Source organism: Colius striatus, chromosome 2 (assembly GCF_028858725.1).
Source record: "Colius striatus isolate bColStr4 chromosome 2, bColStr4.1.hap1, whole genome shotgun sequence".
Lineage (NCBI taxonomy): Eukaryota > Metazoa > Chordata > Aves > Coliiformes > Coliidae > Colius > Colius striatus.
In genome coordinates, this window is record NC_084760.1 from 28,532,109 (window position 1) to 28,549,745 (window position 17,637).

The window sequence follows — 17,637 nt, forward strand, 5'->3', positions numbered from 1 at the left end:
ATCCACAGTGGAGAAGCACTGTTAGTCTACTAGATGGCATATGCACCCACAGCAGGCATCATAAAGCTGCAAAATAGTCTTCATAATGCCAAAAAAAGCACATAAACATTAACTTCAAGTTCTCCTATTCCCTGTAGCTGTTACTCCAGTAGCAGAAATGTCTGCAATGGTTCTTAAGTTTTATGTCTAATGGTCAGAAATGTTGATGCTTGTTTGATGACACACAAAGTCAATGCAATCACAGTTTCCTTTCAAACACCATTCACACAGGAGAATGAAGATTGCAAACTATCATCTAAAAATTACAAAAGAGCCCTAGAACACTAACAGTCTTCAAAACTTTTTAACATGTTTTCACATAATTACTATACATAAGTAGTGAGTAGAACACACTACAGGTTCAGTGTTATCGGATGAATAGATCAAAGTCTAGGTTTGCTACTTCATAAAAAATATCAATTAGCTAAAGATTTAAGATACGGCTAGGACTTGAATTGTGATGCTGATGTAGCTCAGAAAAACTCTTCAGCATTCTCTTACTATGAAGTAAATGACTCTCCTTCAGCCTCTCTACCTTTCCAAGAAAGATGGGGAAACTAAAGCAGGTTGTCTCCACAATTGAAAGGAGGACATAGAAAATGGAACACAAAAAAGTAGAGTCACAAAATGTCTTAACATTTACTAGAAGGAATTTACCCAGAATACTTGTTTTCCCTTGCATGATTTGGGAATAACCCTGAAGTCTAAGTACAAACCAGAGAAAAGCAAACTTCTAAGTTTCACTTATTCAAGAAGCTAGTTGGACAAGAATGCCTAAACTTACACAGTCTTATAGTAACTGCAAAATGTTATTTACTGCAACAGTATCATTGATGGGAGATGGAAGAACACCACATTTTCTTTATTACACTAATTCAGTTCAGTATTTGAAAATTTTGAGTTAAAAAGCAATATAAAAATCAAAGAAGGAAACCATTTGACTTCTTCTAAGCTTTTTTTTTTTTTAAAAAAAAAAAAGTGGAGACTGGAGAATGAAACCATCCAATGGCTGAAGGATAGAGCAGCCTGACAATTCAACAACTCTCTTCTGGTGACAGTTCTAATGCAGACACATTTCATCCACTTTCCATATTTTAGAAGAACTCTTTTGAGTATCAGGACTGTCCTGTTATACTTCAATTTCAGTCATTTTTCTCCACCCTCTTCTTTCTGACATTTGTTCTATTTTGTTTCATAGCACAAATGTTACAATTATCCTAATAATGGTTGTCAAATAAAGATGAAATCCTAAATCAAGGCATAACAAGCATCTGTTCAAGTTAATTATATTATATATGGTCCCCGGTTTTCACACTTTTCCCTATTTATCTGCTCTTACACACTGCCTGACATACTACTGAGCTTGACTCCTACAGTAGTCTTACATATGAGTAAGACTATAGCACCTCAGACTAAGATAATACAGCTATGTTACCTGACATTTGGACTGAACTCCATATTCCTCTGTGTATGAACAGAGGCCTTCAAACTTGAACACAGAACAATTTCTTTAGCCATTCCCCACTTATGTAGTGGTTTTCCATCATACGAATCATACAAATCAGATAGCCAAACATTGTACTAAAACATTGAAGTTGTAAAGGAACACTACAAATTACATACAGCAGCTAGAATTCCTAGAAGGACAATAGATATAAACTACATTAAGAGAACTCCAAGCACATTTATTTCTTCCCTCAAACTATGAGAATAAACTTGCTTCCATGTATCCTGCCACTATTACTGACTAAAGCGCTGGGGAAGATTGAGAGATGCATTCAACTTCTCTCCCCATTTTAATGATTGTAGAATATTATATGGCTGTATCAACGATTTCCCTACATGGAGTGTTCTCAGTACAGCAAAGGAAAGTGAAACTAGTGAAGTTAGTGTCACCTGCTGTCTTCAATACCAAGCATTTGAAAGCATCACCAGCAGCACTATTTCCAACACCTTTACTGACAAATTTTCTCTGCAGGAAGTTTGGGTTTTTTTTAATACACAAGTTTACTGTGTGACAAGTGCAATGCACCAAGCAGCCATAACTCATAGCAGATTTAATGTTTTTAAGTACAGATAATAAATGAAACTTCATTTGCCTTTTCATCAAAATGAAACCCCAGTTATGTGTTTATATCTATCTTTGCTATGGATCTACAAACCCAAGCTATTTATATTGAGTCTTCATAACCACTACATATCTATCTTGTTTGGAAAAAGAAAACAGAAAAGCACCATGAGGTGCTGGCACGTGGTCTGTGTGGGTGAGGTTGCAGGTAACAGCTTTCTCCCTTCGCACTTCCTTTGCCCTCTGGTGGCTTTCTCCGTCCCTACACGTAATGGAAGTTGGAGTTGAAGAACACATTTACACTGGGGAAACAAATTAGTTTCCACGTGTATTTCAACAAATTTGAATAAGAAATTGATGTATTAAGAAAGGCAAGGCAAGCACAAGCACAAAGGAAAACAGAAAAACTGAAAATTGTTTATCAAGTATTTAATTTCAAAATGGTCTGGGGAAGGTTTTCAAGAAGCTTTGAGTGCAGCTTTTGTTAGTTACTCACTTTGCAGATAGAATCAATAGCTGTTGCAGTGGTAACAACCTGACCTTCAAAAAAAAAAAAAAAAAACAAACCACAAAACCTCAGTATTGTTACACTTGATATATATTTTGCTTTTAAATATAGTTTTTCCTCTTCGTAGTAAGAGGAATTAATCTTGCTTTGTCTCATGAATTTAAGAGAAAGATTTTTCTGAAAAGCTAAAATTAAAATGGAAAAGGCATTCCACTGTGAGCTCCCCAAACAGAGTTATTAAAGCCCTGTAAGACTAGGAGTTGACACTTTCGTCCTGTGCCAAAGGAACAATATCTCACCACCTCTTCCTCTTCCCATCAATTCCCAAAGTAGAAATGGATGGGAAATAGTACCAGGCTTGGTGATAATCAATTCTTAAATAAGTGCTATTTCAAAACAAGACAAGCATAAGACAGGGAATGAAATATACAATGCCAAAGGAAAGAACAACTGAAGGACTCCAGGAAACTTGTTGTGTTCAATAAAGTGACAGAGCATCTCTGTACACAAAAGTTACTTAATGGGTGTAGATAAAATAATGTGAGCCATCCTGACATGATGCTGCACTCAGAACTGAAAGTTACAACTCAGAAAAAAGCTCTTTGTGTCAACGCTGACAGTTGTCTCAACCTAATGTGCAGCAGTAGTCATGGACACCAAAGAAACATTGGGCATGCTTACAAAGGCACTGAGAAAAAAATAGAAAGGATTGTTTCACAGACCCATTAAATCTTGATATGCCCGTATCGCAAATGGAAAGTGCAATTCTAGTGTTTGCATTTAAAGAAGGGCACAGCAGCATTGGATCAGGGCAACATAAATGAAGACAACAGAACTGTATCATCAGATGTTTAACGTGTTAGGACTGTTTCATTTGGAAGGAGAACACCCTGAAAAGAACATGACTTAAGTATGAAGAAACAGAAAAGCAGTATCAAGGTAAAGAATTGCTATTTAGAGGCTAAATCTTGACATCTAGACGTGTCACAAGGTAAGTAAAAAGAAAGAGTGGGGAGTTTGGCAGTGAGTAGCATGCTGAAAATGGATGTTTTAAAGTTTGTGTCCAAAGCCAGTCTCAACTGCTTCAAAAAAAAGAGACCAGTCTATAGTCCTGTTTATGCCATTCTACACAGGATCTCCTATTTGCTGCTGTAGGAATCACAATACTGTTGATGAACCAATCAATGGTCTGATCAACAGCTGCACAAAAGTAAAATGTCTTGTTGCATCACATATATCCACCCTACACAACAAGTCATTCAACATTAACAAACAAGAGATCCTCACATTACCTCTTCTCTTTCCTCACCTCTGTAGGTTTTCCACTAGAACCAATAGCCATGTCTAAGAAAAATTTTAAATCTGTACAGGCAAAGGTTACCCTGATCATGAGGGTAACTAGGTTCTCTTTCTTCCTGATCAAGATAAACAGTAACAATATCTCAGCACTTCGTCCTCTTCCCCTCAATTCCCAAAGTAGAAATGGATGGGAAGTTGTACCAGGCTTGGTGACAATCAATTCTTAAACAAGTGCTATTTCAAAACAAGACAAGCATAAGACAGAGAATGAAATATACAGGGATTAATTTGCAGCACTGAAGACATTATTACTTTTCCAAACAGTTAAAGTAATCTTAGTGCATTCAGATAAACTTGAAATAATCCCATTATTATAGAGGAGCACAAAATGGAGAATACAATCTGTGCACTGTAAACTGGAAATTTTTATGGAAAAAGGTACTGTATTTAAAATTCCTGTTTTTCTTGGCCATTGAAGCTAAGTAGCTGTTCAATAAAATTAGAGTCTGCCAACATACTGAACAATAGCCCTTCCTTTATCAGCACACACATGCTGGGATGCGAGTTTCACTGGTCATCAGGACAAGATTTGGTTTGAAGGGGGAAAAGGTTGAAAGGAGATGTGTAAAAATTAAAATTTGTTTTGTTTATATGCAGGGAATGGATGAAAAAATAACCATCCTTTCTTTCCTGTTACAAATTATTTTCAAATAGTTTGCATTTATACAAGACTTCCACTGACAGCTGGTTTAGACTTTAAACTGCTCTGCCACTGATAGACTGCAATCATATTTTCCTGCTTTGAAAGGGATCTCTACTTTCATTAGCTACAAACAGGAATCAGAATGGATACAATGGCATATACTAATGCCATCAGTACAATAGATACCTATTCACATAACAAATCTGCCTAAGAATTTGCAACAGTATGTAATAAATTTTCATTTCCATAAGCATGCAAGTATACTGCTCAAAGTACAATGAATTAAAAAGGATCATATGGCTTGTCTACTTATTTTTTTAAAAAATCTCAAAATAGTTCAAGTGATTTGCTTTACACATCTGTGAAACTAGGATATAAGAAAGACACACCAAGGTTGAAAAAATTATTATTTGCAGTATTGAATTTATCAAACTCTCAGGCCTTAGAGCATCAGAACTTATGCCTTCTTGAAAAGAAAAGCAATTTTCTTGGTTTTAAGCAACTTTATTTCACAAGTCAGAAAGAGATTTAAAATCACTAATGTTTTTTGGTGGTTTAAACTGTTAAAATCGGTAGTAAAAGTTTAAAAAAAAATATATCTTTGAAAACAAAACAAAAATGTTTGAAAGGTTTTGTAAATTGTTACAATTATAGCTAGAACAAGAATCACAAAAGCAAGGTGGAGAAAGCTAGGAATAAATGTCCCAAGTCAAATGCTTGCTAAGATATCTGTCCATTGCCACTGGAGGGTCATGTCAGTGCAACAGTAACTGTAGTTTCAGGTAACGCATACAAGTTAAACTACTTAAATGCTCATTTTGTCTTCACCTCATAGTGCACTTCTATCAGCAGTTAAAGGTAATCGGTTTAAACACTTCAAGGCTGATTTTCCTGCTAATATTTTTCTTTACGCAGTGTTGAAGTATTTCCTTCATGAACTACTACACAATACACCAAATGAACAAGTGACAAGTATACTACCTGATGTTTTTAAGATCTATTATTGTCATGTTAAAAAAAAATAAATCTATCAAAGACACACATTCGTGTCTTTCTTTTCAGCCTTGCATTTCCATGTGTAATTGTACATAAAATGTCTTTCATGCCCTGTTCCTACAGGGATTTTTGGTAAGAAAATCCCAGGAGAAATAACCAATGAGTGTTCTTCTCCAACCAGCAAGGGATAAAGCATTCTGGGAAAAACTGCCATCCTTCAAAATAGCTGTAATTTTTTAATTGTACATGATGAGACTGTATTTACACATTTCAAGGATGACAGAAGTATCAGACAGCATGTTAAACCAGTACCTTTGTTCAGGACTGCCTAGATCCTGTTCAATCCTTTTTTTAAAAAAAGAACCAAACCAAAACAATTTCTCTTGAACTTCTGCTGAAGATCACTCAGGGATGAAAAGTATGAGTGAAAGAATCAGAAGCAACTCCTAAAACATTTATTCAGTATATTCTCTATATAATGTTGGTATTATTTAAGATGTTGAATTATTCTTTCAATTAGTCAAGGCATGAACATTTGTTAAACCCCAGATTACCTGGAACCTTTCAATAAACTCAGAAATTACCATGCTGGCAAAGATCTGGTCCACAACCCACTTTGGAATCAGTACCTGAAAGCAACTAGAAAAAAAAAAGTAACCTCTTTCAGGAGAAAAAGCTAGGATAAATTACACAATTACCATTGTCACATATTTTGCCTCAATGAATGTATGCACCTAATACTCAGTAATTAAACATTCACTTCAAATTGAGAGGTGTGAAGCTTCTCTTTAACTCATCAGCTTTCTTTAAGACATCTGTGCATAATACCTAGCAATCTTAATCACAACACAACCACCCCATAACACTAGACACTATATAAATCCTATACAGAAAAGATAATTCTCTTCGCAAAGATCTTCTCTAGAAGGCCCAAGTTGACTCTAAAATTCTTTCTCTCAGTTTAGTGGAATAAGCTGCACAACAGAACCATCACACCACTGAGATCAGCAGAACCAGAAATTCTTGACCATATCTTCATACCTTATTTTGTATATATCTTTATCATGTCTTTTGTGTAATTTTTGAAGCAATACCCTCTCCAAAACAATCTATGTATTTTCAAACAATCTGCAATGGAGAACCATAGCAGATACTTTCTTTTTGGCAACTCATTTAAGTCAGGTACAGTTCTCCAGCCCTGAGGTCAGCTAGAACACTTAGGCTCAAACTTTTCACAAGGTAAGCTGAAATGAGGCTGTCACCCTCCAACTACTCATGACATTCTTAGACTACCTCTGGATATCATTGCCTAAAAGTGCTAGGTGGCCCACACCAAAACTACTCACAGAGCATCCTAACAGTAGGCACTACTACAAGTCAGTCCCTGGGTCAGTGCTGTGACCCTGGGTCATGGGTTTGTGTAGAGCTGTTTCTGGTAACAGGGAAGGAACTGTAAAGATGAGTCCTGCAAGAAGTTGCTCATAACTTTCCCCAGCACTGAGTCAGACCCACTGCTGAGGCCAAGACAACTGAGCACCTCCACAACCACTTTTTTTAAGAAGTCAAAAAACGAGGGTTCTTCTGTTCTTTTTTGCTGACAAGACTTCTTTTCCTGATGGTGGTGGTGGAAGAAGTTGGAAGAGAGAGAAGCAACCACGTGGACCCCAAGGTCAGCAGGGGAAGAGAGGAGTGTGCCGGAGCAGAGACTTCCCTGCATCCTGTGGAGAGGGCTGGTGAAGCTAAGAGCTGTTGGTGGTTCGTAAAGGACCCCACGCCAGGGGCAGTGACTGTGCCCAGAGAAGGCCGTGAATTTGTGGGAGAGCGGCATTGCAGAAGAAGGTGCCCGGAACGCTGCTGAACACAGAGAACTCCCACGCTGGAGAAGTTTGTGAGCAGAAGCTGTAGCTGTTGGGAAGAACTCATGCTGAAGAGGTTCATTAAGGACTGTATCCCATGAGAGGGACATCATGTTGGAGCAGGGGAAGAATGCAAGTCCTCTGCCTCTGAGAAGGAAAAAGCAGCAGAGATCATCTGTGAGGGACTGACCAAACCCTCCATTCCCTACCGCCCAGTGCCATTGAGAGCAGAAGAGGTAGACAGATTGGAAGCAGCGAGATGAGCCCGGGAAGAAGGGAGGGTTGGGGGAAGGAGATTTTGACATGTTGGTTGTCTTTTTTTCTCACGATCCTGCTCTTTTTGCTTTTTTGTTCTGTTTCTAGTAGGCAGTAGAATAAACTTTCCTTACTTTCCTCTCTAAGTCAGGTATTGGAGTCTGTTTTGTCTGGAACTGTAATTGGCAGCAAGCCCTCCCTGCCCTTGTCCTGATCCACAGTGTCCTTAATTATCTTTTTTTCCTCCCATTTCAGTGGGGCCTCTGCCATCCTAAGGAGAGTGAGAGTGGACGGGGGGGCAGTGAGCAAGAGACTCATGGTGCTTCATTGCTGGCTAGGTCAAATCCACAACACATTGTTTAAGTTACTGGAACACATAAATGACCTGCAAATACTAGTTGACTGTCCTGAGACTATTAACTGGACTTTCCAGCAAAAATCATCATTACAGCAATACTGATGCAAAAAAAAAAAAAAAACAAAAACACCAAAAGCAGTCAGCTGTCTGATACCAAAAACTGACTACTCAAATTTCTTACAGTCAGCAGGTTTTATCACTCACAAGCTAGTAAGGGCCACTTACTTCTTACAGCCTTTTCAGTGTTGATACAGCTCACACACACTTTCCACACCTACTTCCACCCTGACAACATTAAAAGTAATTTCAAATATCATACTTCAATGCTGTTGCTTTCTGTGGCCCATTACATCACAATGTTTTTTAATTATATGAAGGTATTTTTATGGCTCTGAGAATACCCTCCCAACCCAATTCACAATTGCATAAACAATCAGAATAAACTTTTTATTTAGTTTGCCAGCACAGTTTAAAACAACAAAAAGAGAAGTTGAAGTCTCCCGATCACTGTTCACCTTACAGAAACATCAAAACTCAAGGTTAAACTCAATAGTTTAATAATCATAGAATGGTAGGGGTTGGAAGGGATCTTTAGAGATCATCTAGTCCAACTCCCCTGCAGAAGCAGGTTCACCTAGATCAGGTCACATAGGAACATGTCCAGGCGGGTCTTGAAGATCTCCAAGGAAGGAGACTCCACAAATCCCTCTGGGCAGCCTGTGCCAGGGCTCCCTCACCCTCAGGGTGAACTAGTTTTTCTTATGTTTAAGTGGAACTTTTTGTGTTCCACCTTCATCCCATTACCCCATGTCCTGTTGCTAGCTACTAAAGAAAAGAGGGATGTCCCAACCTCCTGACACCCACCCTTTAGATATTTATAAATGTTAATAAGATCTCCCCTCAGTCTTCTCTTCTTCAGACTAAACAGCCCCAGTTCCCACAGCCTTTCCTCATAAGGAAGATGCTCCAGTCCCCTGATAATTTTTGGTGGCCCTGTGCTGGACTCTCTCCAGCACTTCCCTGTCCCTCTCAGGAGCCCAGAACCAGACACGGTACTCCAGATGAGGCCTCAGCAGGGCAGAGTAGAGGGGGAGAAAAACCTCCCTCAACCTGCTGGCCACACTCTTCTTGATGCATCCCAGAATTCCATTGGTCTTCTTGGCCATGAGGGCACATTGCTGGCTCATATTTAGTTTATTATCAATCAGGACTCCCAGGTCTCTCTCTGCAGAGCTGCTCCTCAGCAGTACGACCCTGTCTGTACTGGTGCATGGGGTTGTTCCTTCCCAAATGCAGGACTCTGCACTTGTCCTTGTTGAACCTCATGAGGTTCATCTCTGCCCAACTCTCAAGCCAGTCGAGATCCTGCTGAATGACAGCACAGCCTTCTGGGGAATCAGCCAGTCCTCCCAGTTTGGTGTCATCAGCCAACTTGCTGAGGGTACACTCCGTCCCCTCATCCAGGTCGTTGATGAAGATGTTGAACAAGACTGGCCCCAGAATCCATCCCTGTGGAACTCCACTGGCCACAGGCCTCCAACTCGACTCTGTGCCCTTGATACCACCCTCTGGGCTCTGTCATTCAGCCAACTCTCTATCCACCTCACTGTCCACTCATCCAAGCCACACTGTCTGAGCTTTCTGAGCAGGATGTTGTGGGAGACAGTGTCAAAAGCCTTGCTGAAGTCAAGCTAGATGACATCCGCTGCTCTCCCCTCATCCAGCCAGCTGGTTATGCACTCATAGAAGGATATCAGGTTAGTCAAACAGGATTTCCCCTTGGTGAAGCCATGTTGACTCCCCTGATAACCATCTTATCCTTCATATGTTCAGTGATAACATTCAGGATGAGTTGTTCCATCACTTTTCCAGTGATGGAGGTGAGGCTGACCAGCCTGTAGTTTCCTGGGTCGTCCTTCCTGCCCTTTTTGAAGACTGGCATGACACTGGCTTTTCTCCAGTCCTCAGGCACCTCACCTGTCCTCCATGATTGTTCAAAAATGATGGAGAGAGGCTTAGCAATCACATCAGCCAGCTCCCTCAGCACTCTAGGATGCATCCCATCAGGACGCATTGACTTATGAGCCTTAAGCTTGGCCAACAAGTCTTTAACCTCTTCCTCTTCCACCCAGGGCAAGTCCTCTGCTGTCCTGGCCATCCTGTTATCCTTGTGGGACTGGGCTTCCTGAGGATCACCCTTGGCCGTAAAGACTGAAGCAAAGAAGGCATTCAGTACTTCAGCCTTCTCTTCATCCTCAGACATCAGGGCACCCTCAGCATTTAGCAGCGGGCCCACATTCCCCCTCATCATCCTTCTGCTGCTGATGTACTTGAAAAATGCCTTATTACTGTCCTTAATATCCCTGGTTAAATTTAATTCTAGAAGGGCTCTAGCCTTCCTAGTTGCATTCCTGCATGCCCTGGAAATGTTCCTATACTCTTCCCAAGAAGCCAGCCCCTGTTTCCACCTCTCATAGATGGCTGCTTCCTGCCTGAGTTGTCCCAGCAGATCCTTGCTCATCCATGGAGGCCTCCTACCTCCTTTTCCTCCTTTCTTTCGCATTGGGACACATTGATCCTGGGCTTGGAGGAAGTGGTGCTTGAAGATTGACCAGCTCTCATTGGCACTTCTGTCTTCTAGAATCATATCCCATGAGATCCATCCAAGTAGATCTTTGAAGAGGCCAAAGTCGGCTAGCCTGAAATCCAGGGTCACCGTCCTGCTTTGTGTTCTGCCCCTTCCACACAGGATCTTGAACTCTACCATCTCATGGTCACTGCAGCTGAGGTTGCCTCCAACCTTCACATCCCCAACCAGGCCCTCTCTATTCATCAGTACCAGGTCCAGCAGCACACCCCTCCTTGTTGGTTCCTCAATCATCTGCAACAGGAAGTTGTTGTCAACCATCTGTAGGAACCTCCTGGACTGCGTGTGCTTGGCTGTGTGGCTATCCCTGCAAATATCAGGGTGGTTGAAGTCCCCCATGAGGACCAGGGACTGTGATCGTGAGGCAGCTCCCAGTTGTTTGTAGAAGGCCTCATCCACATCCTCCTCCTGATCAGGTGGCCTGTAGCGGACTCCTACAACAATATCACCTGCCTTGCCTTGGCCATTAACTTTTACCCATAAGCACTCTACTCTCTCCTCATCCCCACCCAGGCACAGTTCAGTACACATTAATTGCTCTCTCATAGAGAGCAACTCCACCTCCACGCCTTGTCAGTCTGTCTTTCCTGAACAATACATAACCCTCCATGGCTGTTCTCCAGTCATGGCAGCTGTCCCACCACGTCTCTGTGACTGCAATGAGGTCGTAGCCCTGCATCTGCACCCACATCTCCAGTTCCTCCTGCTTATTCCCCAGACTGCATGCATTGGTGTAGAGGCAGTGCAGGGGCTTACTCAAACACACGGGTTCCCCTGGGTAGGTGCAGGAGGTTCTTCCCCGGTTTGGCTCTTTCTCAGGGCGGTCAGCCTTCCGTATCTCAGCCCAGTGTGCAGATGAAGGGCACTTATTGCGTTCCCTGTCCTGCACTGTTTCCCAGCTAGAGGGGACAGCTTGTTCTGTTTTGCTTCTCCCCCCACCCCCCCAAGTACCTTAGTTAAAATACCTCTTTATTAAATATGCTAGAATCAACAAATATATTCATCTTCCTTTCTATGCCATTTATTAAAATGATCAGTAAAATAAAGGTCTCAGGAAGGAGAGGGAGTTGCCACAGTTGAAGAAGCCAAGTGCAAAACAGAAAACACTAATCAAAAAAATCTATTAATGTCTACCTGTTTTGTTTTTTCTATTGACATACCCCAAACAGTACAGAAAGCACCTACACAATGATAGTATCTAAGGGCCATATCTTACTACTTTAACATTTCTACATCTTTCCACAGAACTGATTGCCCAAAGGCTACATACCTTGTATCTTCTTTCTTTCTCACAAGTGGTTGCAGCCATAGGCTTGTCCTTCAAGTTACGTATCTGTTATTTACTTATGAGATCTCTTTCCTTTTCCTTCTTTCTCCAATTATACTATTTCGTTCCTTCACTTCAGTAAGCATCTCCCCTGTCAGAGCAGTTAGGAATATAATGGCATAGCCTATGATTATGTTTTTCAGACAATGCAGTCATTTACTTTTGCTCTCCCAAGCACACTCTTGACCTGAACACAACAGATAAGCCAAAGCAGCTGCTTCCTATTGCTTCTTGAAAAATCCACCTTCAGAGTAATGGAGATAGGCACCTAGATCCAATTACAGGTTCAGCTGGAAAACTGTATTTTCCACCCATGCAGAATTCTTACTTTGGATGATTTCTCTATTTCCTCCCCCATATTTCCCCCATCACTTCATGTAAACCCAAGGTTTGTCTTACCATTTCACTTCTAAAACAATTTTACCATGACTTCTAATGATCTGTAGAACATCTACCAGAATGCAGCAACTACCCAAGTAGCTAGCCATTACAAAATATTAAAATCTAAAGAAAACACTAGTTTCTCACTGACATGCTAAATAGGTTCATCAATATCTCAGAGCAACGCATAAATCTAAGGTTTTGTTCTTTGTATATTCAGGTTCTGAAAAGAATATATTAGAAACTATTAGATTAAGAGTTCTCCTTATGTTTATAAAAATTATTTTAGAATGATAGTTTTACCCAAATACAATATCATGAGCATTCACCCTCTACCAAAGTCTGCTGTGCCAAGACCAGAATCAAGTCATTCAGGAAGAAGCCATCCATTGCTGGCACACTGGTACAGCTGCAAAACTCTACAAATGGCCTACAGAAAAATCCCTCTGCATTCCCTACTCCTTTAATGATCTAACTTACAAGGTAGATTTTAGCTCTTAAGAATTAGTCCACTTCCACTTTAACAGTATCCTAAAATGGCAAGTGAGGGAAGTAGAGGGATATATGAGAGCAGATTAAAATGAAGTTCTATATGAAACAAAGCATTTGCCAGACACGTGCACATACACTCTGAAAATATGCATAAAACCTGTGCCTACAAATCGACATCCCCCTAACTGGTAAATTTTTCCAAGCACCTGATGATAGTGTATTATGAAGTGGAGTGATGAAAAGGGTATAATTCAGAATTGACGTATTTCCAAGTATGGCTCAACTCCATCTTAACAGAAGGATCCCGCTTTTTTCAGACAGCCCTAGAGGTGAGGTTTCCATCACCTACTTTACATTTAAAAATGGCAGTAGACACTCTGTCTGTGATACTTCTACCTGCCTCAGAACACTATTAAGAGTCCTTTTGAATGGCTTTCCTGTTTCCTCTCTTGTTGCCCAGAACTTTGGCAATAGAGGCTGCATAGAGATCATATCCCAATGGGGTCTAAGCATGACAAAGATTTTCACTATTCTACTTCCCAAATGATTCTGCTCTAGCATGATCTAGGGTTTGGCATTTCAACTCATTATAATGAAAAAAAATTATCCTAGTGTAGGCTAGGATGCTATTTTGAATAATGAAGCTAGGCTTCTGTTAAATTTTAACACAAATGTGAAATTATTCTCCCTTTAGCAGGTGAATAAGGCTCTTAGATGGCTACTGACTTCTTGCATATTTGAAGACTATCTTCATTTTTAAACTGCTTATCATAGTACTATTATTCTCATTACATCATTATTTGGAGGGTACATTCTTGACCCTCACCCCATCCCAACATTACTCTCTTCGGTTATTTAAAAGTGCATTTCTACTAAAATGATATAATCTCCTTAATTATTTTGTTGGTTTTCTTGTTTACTTTTAAATTTTAAAAGTGTCTCTCCTGTCATATTTTAATTTAAGGAAAGTGAAAAACAAAGAGTCAACTGACTACAGCTAGTCAGAATAGCAAAAAGAAAGGAAGGTGTAAAGTTCCTAGCATTGTTTTGACAGGGATTTCGCACTAAATATAGCATCTTCCATTTTAATTCAGGGCCACTGTACAACAAATAATTTGATTTCTGCTTTAATGAACACAGCTTTAAGATATTAATAAATATCAGAGGCAAATAAGCATGTGTAAATGAAATAAAATGCAACTGTAGCACTCCAGCTTATTGGCACTTTTATTATCATCATCCAAACCCTCTTTACGTGGTCCTCTTTTCTCAACAATTCATCCTTTTAGCTTCTTTTTTTTTTTAATTCTAATCTGTATCATACTGAACTTTACCAATTTCCTTTAACATCTAAAGCTAGAAGACCAGCAAACTTACTTATTCCCTTATTTTTTACCTACTTTAAAGCTGCCAGCAACAATCTTACCCTGTTCAAGAAAAAATCCACCCCATATTTTAATTCAGTAGACAGGAAAAAAAGATGCATCAATGTCACAAAGCTAACAGTGCACAGGTTCATCTAGATACCTCAAGTATCTTATTTGACCTGCCTGAAAATGTCACAGAAGTCTAGCTAATATTATTATTGAGCATATGACTTCGCTCTTCAGTAGGTGTATTACTACTAATAATAATCTGTACTTTAACTTCTGCTTCCTTATGCTTCTTTCACATAAAGCTTTCACATATCCATGAAGTGAGGGGAAAAAAACAAAAAAAACAAACACCACACCAAAACAAAAACACCTCAAACCTGTAAATCCCCCACAAAGTGACACAAGGATATTGTTTCTATGTTAACATTATTCCTTCTGAAAGAAGTTTCCTACCTGTATGATTCAGGGGAAAAACAATCTTTTAACTATGACTTCAGAAGCAGATGCCGTACATATATCAGGGGGAAAAGGGTCCCACATAGACAAATACAGAAACAGTAAGAGGTTCACATCTGTAAAATTTCACACTACCATGCTTACAAGTAGCTTTGATGTTTCCAGAAAGTTAATCAAGACTCAATCTCTTTTCAAAGTAGGGACACAGTTACCACTTTTTCAGTTCAACCATTATCACATTCCCCAAAATTGCTATATGAAAGGCATTTGTCTCCTCTTAAGACAAAGAGCAGGAGATCGGTAAAAAATATTCTCTTCTGTTTGCATCTGCTACATCTTATTTTCGTGAAGTAACATAAGACCTCATTCATACCTTAGTTATGCTGTCTATAAAAGAAAACTCAATTTGTCTCCCAATCAGGAGTGCTTCACTCTATTCAATTTTCTTACTTCAATGAGCTATGAAATACAAAATGTATGATATCACTTTTTTCAATGCCACATTTCACCATTTATTTAAGTTCAAAAAATAGCTATAATAGACACACATCACATTTCTTCAATCTTCCAGTTCCAGCAACAGTCCAAGAAGTACTGCGCTCAGACATAAGAGATGGCCACTATACCTACAGTTCCTGACAGCATGATCTCATTTGACTGGTACTTCAATGAGGAAAACAGTTAAGAGCCTTCTTAAAATACGAAGTGCAATACATAAAAGCATTTTAAAGGTTTCAATGGCTTAATTTGGTTGCATTACTACTTGAAATAAGTTGTCTGATAAACTCAGTATTTCCTATTACTAGAACCCTATGCTGTGTGCTTTCTGTTCTGTATGTTGCTATTTAGAGTCATCAATAATCATTTAAGCACCAGATCTTGTTTTCCGCAGAAAGTTTAGGCTAAATGAAGATGTATGAAGTACAAACAATAAAGCTTAATGTTCAGAAACCAGGTGAAGTAAACTAAATCTAGAACACAAAGCAGCTAGAATAGAAAGCATGCATGTGAATTAATAAGTCCAATAACGGGAATCAGAAATCTCACACAAATTTGAAGTGTTCCGATAGAAACTAAACTCCAGCAGTCTCAGTGAACTCTCTCCCAAAGAGGATTTTCATTATGCATATTGCTACAAGGAATTGCTATAACATGCTACAAAGAATATAAATATAGGCTTTTTTGAGAAAAGAGTATAGAATATTTAAGTTTTGTTCTCATCATACTTTATAGAATACTTGAGCTCAAAACCAGATATAAATTGAATAAATTAAGACTGGTTAACACTGAATGGTACTTTGCATACATGGACCTCATAAGATATCTCATATCATCTTGCTGTTCAATTATGTCAGGACAGAAACATAAAGTCTTTAAAGTGTTTCACATAACTCTGGGGCACAAGATTCTTCAAGAGAAAGAAAGCAACCAACTCAGAAAGGTTAGAGAAAAAATTTGAAACTCATTTTGTTATGGCGTGGGTTTGTTTTTTTTTTAAAGAGATTTCAGACAACTTTCTCAGATTGTCCCCTGAAACTAGGCAGAAAGTTACAGAGACAACAGTAAAATTTCAAGTCTCATTATTGCTTTCTCATTTTCTTCATGTATCACTGGCAAGGTGAGGAAGTTACATCCAGTAAGTCAACCAGAGAGACAAAAAAGTAATCAGAAAACAGGCCAATATCATTTCAGTGCTTTCAGTCAAACGCCCATGATCATTTTAAGTTTCTTTAAAAAAAAAGCTCCTCATTACTCTATTTACTTTCAAAATATTCACTTCGATTTCAATCCAAAAGAACTAGAAGAACATAGCAATCCTGGAACCTTCTCTCTAACACAAGTTGAGCAGCAAGACTTGACATCTTTACAGCTATCCACAGCAGGATGAAGCCTGAAACTCACTACCGTACTCTTACATGCTTCAACTATATTTCTATCAAAAAAATGGATTAACATTTACTGGAAGAAATAATATTTACTCCACTGATTGCATGGACTTCTTGCATGTTGGAGAGAAAAAGTACTCCCTTCCTCAAGCAATGCAAGTGGATTTTTCAAGTCTTATGATAGAAAATATTCACACTTGCCTCACCAAGGAAATGCAAAGATTCGTAATCTCAACAGCTGTGCACTTAGCATTAGCTTACAAAGGAGCATTGCTACTGTTGCTGACTAGTTATTTAGATAAGAATTTGTAGTTCTCTGTGGACATAAGTGAATTTAAGATGACAAATAACACCGTATACAAACTTCATCAGCAATTTTAAATAGAGCATGATGCTTACATGATGTTGTTCTGAAAGACATTTACTTCCACTTTCAAAAACAAACATACAAAACAACAAAAAGAATGACACCTAAAATATATTTCCATTAATCAAACAAGCAATACTTTTACTTTGCTCCTTTCCTTGACAGGAATGCAAAAGTAGACTTCAAATCAAGATGACCTAAGAGCATGAGACAAGTAAGATATAGGTAAAGATACAGAAGATTTTTTAAAAAAAATTCCTGTATTGATAATTCCAATTTAAAGTGTTTACATATAATTAGACATTCAATCTTTGCCTGTTCACAACAATCAAAACACTTAAACAAGTTTAACATGGTTAGAAAGGACTTACTTTTATTGTAGCAGGTTGCTAGTACACCTTTATCTGCAGGACTGGTACTAATATGCCAAATTTCACCCACTTGATGAAGGAGAACATTTTTGTTTATAATGTTATTCTCATCATCGAAATCTATGATGTGAATCTGCAAATACAATAAAAGAGAACATTAGGGTTTCAAATGTTTTCCTGTGGGTCTTAATTATACACAATGACTGCACAGCACAATTTAGTGAGAATTTTATAACCAATATCTAATTAATT

At 38.9% G+C, this 17,637-nt stretch overlaps 1 protein-coding gene across 1 annotated transcript in view; it reads right to left on the reverse strand.

The window, feature by feature from the left end:
• EIPR1 (EARP complex and GARP complex interacting protein 1) overlaps nt 1–17,637 on the reverse strand; it is an 89,177-nt gene that overhangs the window by 54,434 nt on the left and 17,106 nt on the right. The window contains exon 3 of the mRNA XM_061989768.1: nt 17,386–17,518. Coding sequence (XP_061845752.1) covers nt 17,386–17,518 — 133 coding nt within the window. The remainder of the gene's footprint in view (nt 1–17,385; nt 17,519–17,637) is intronic.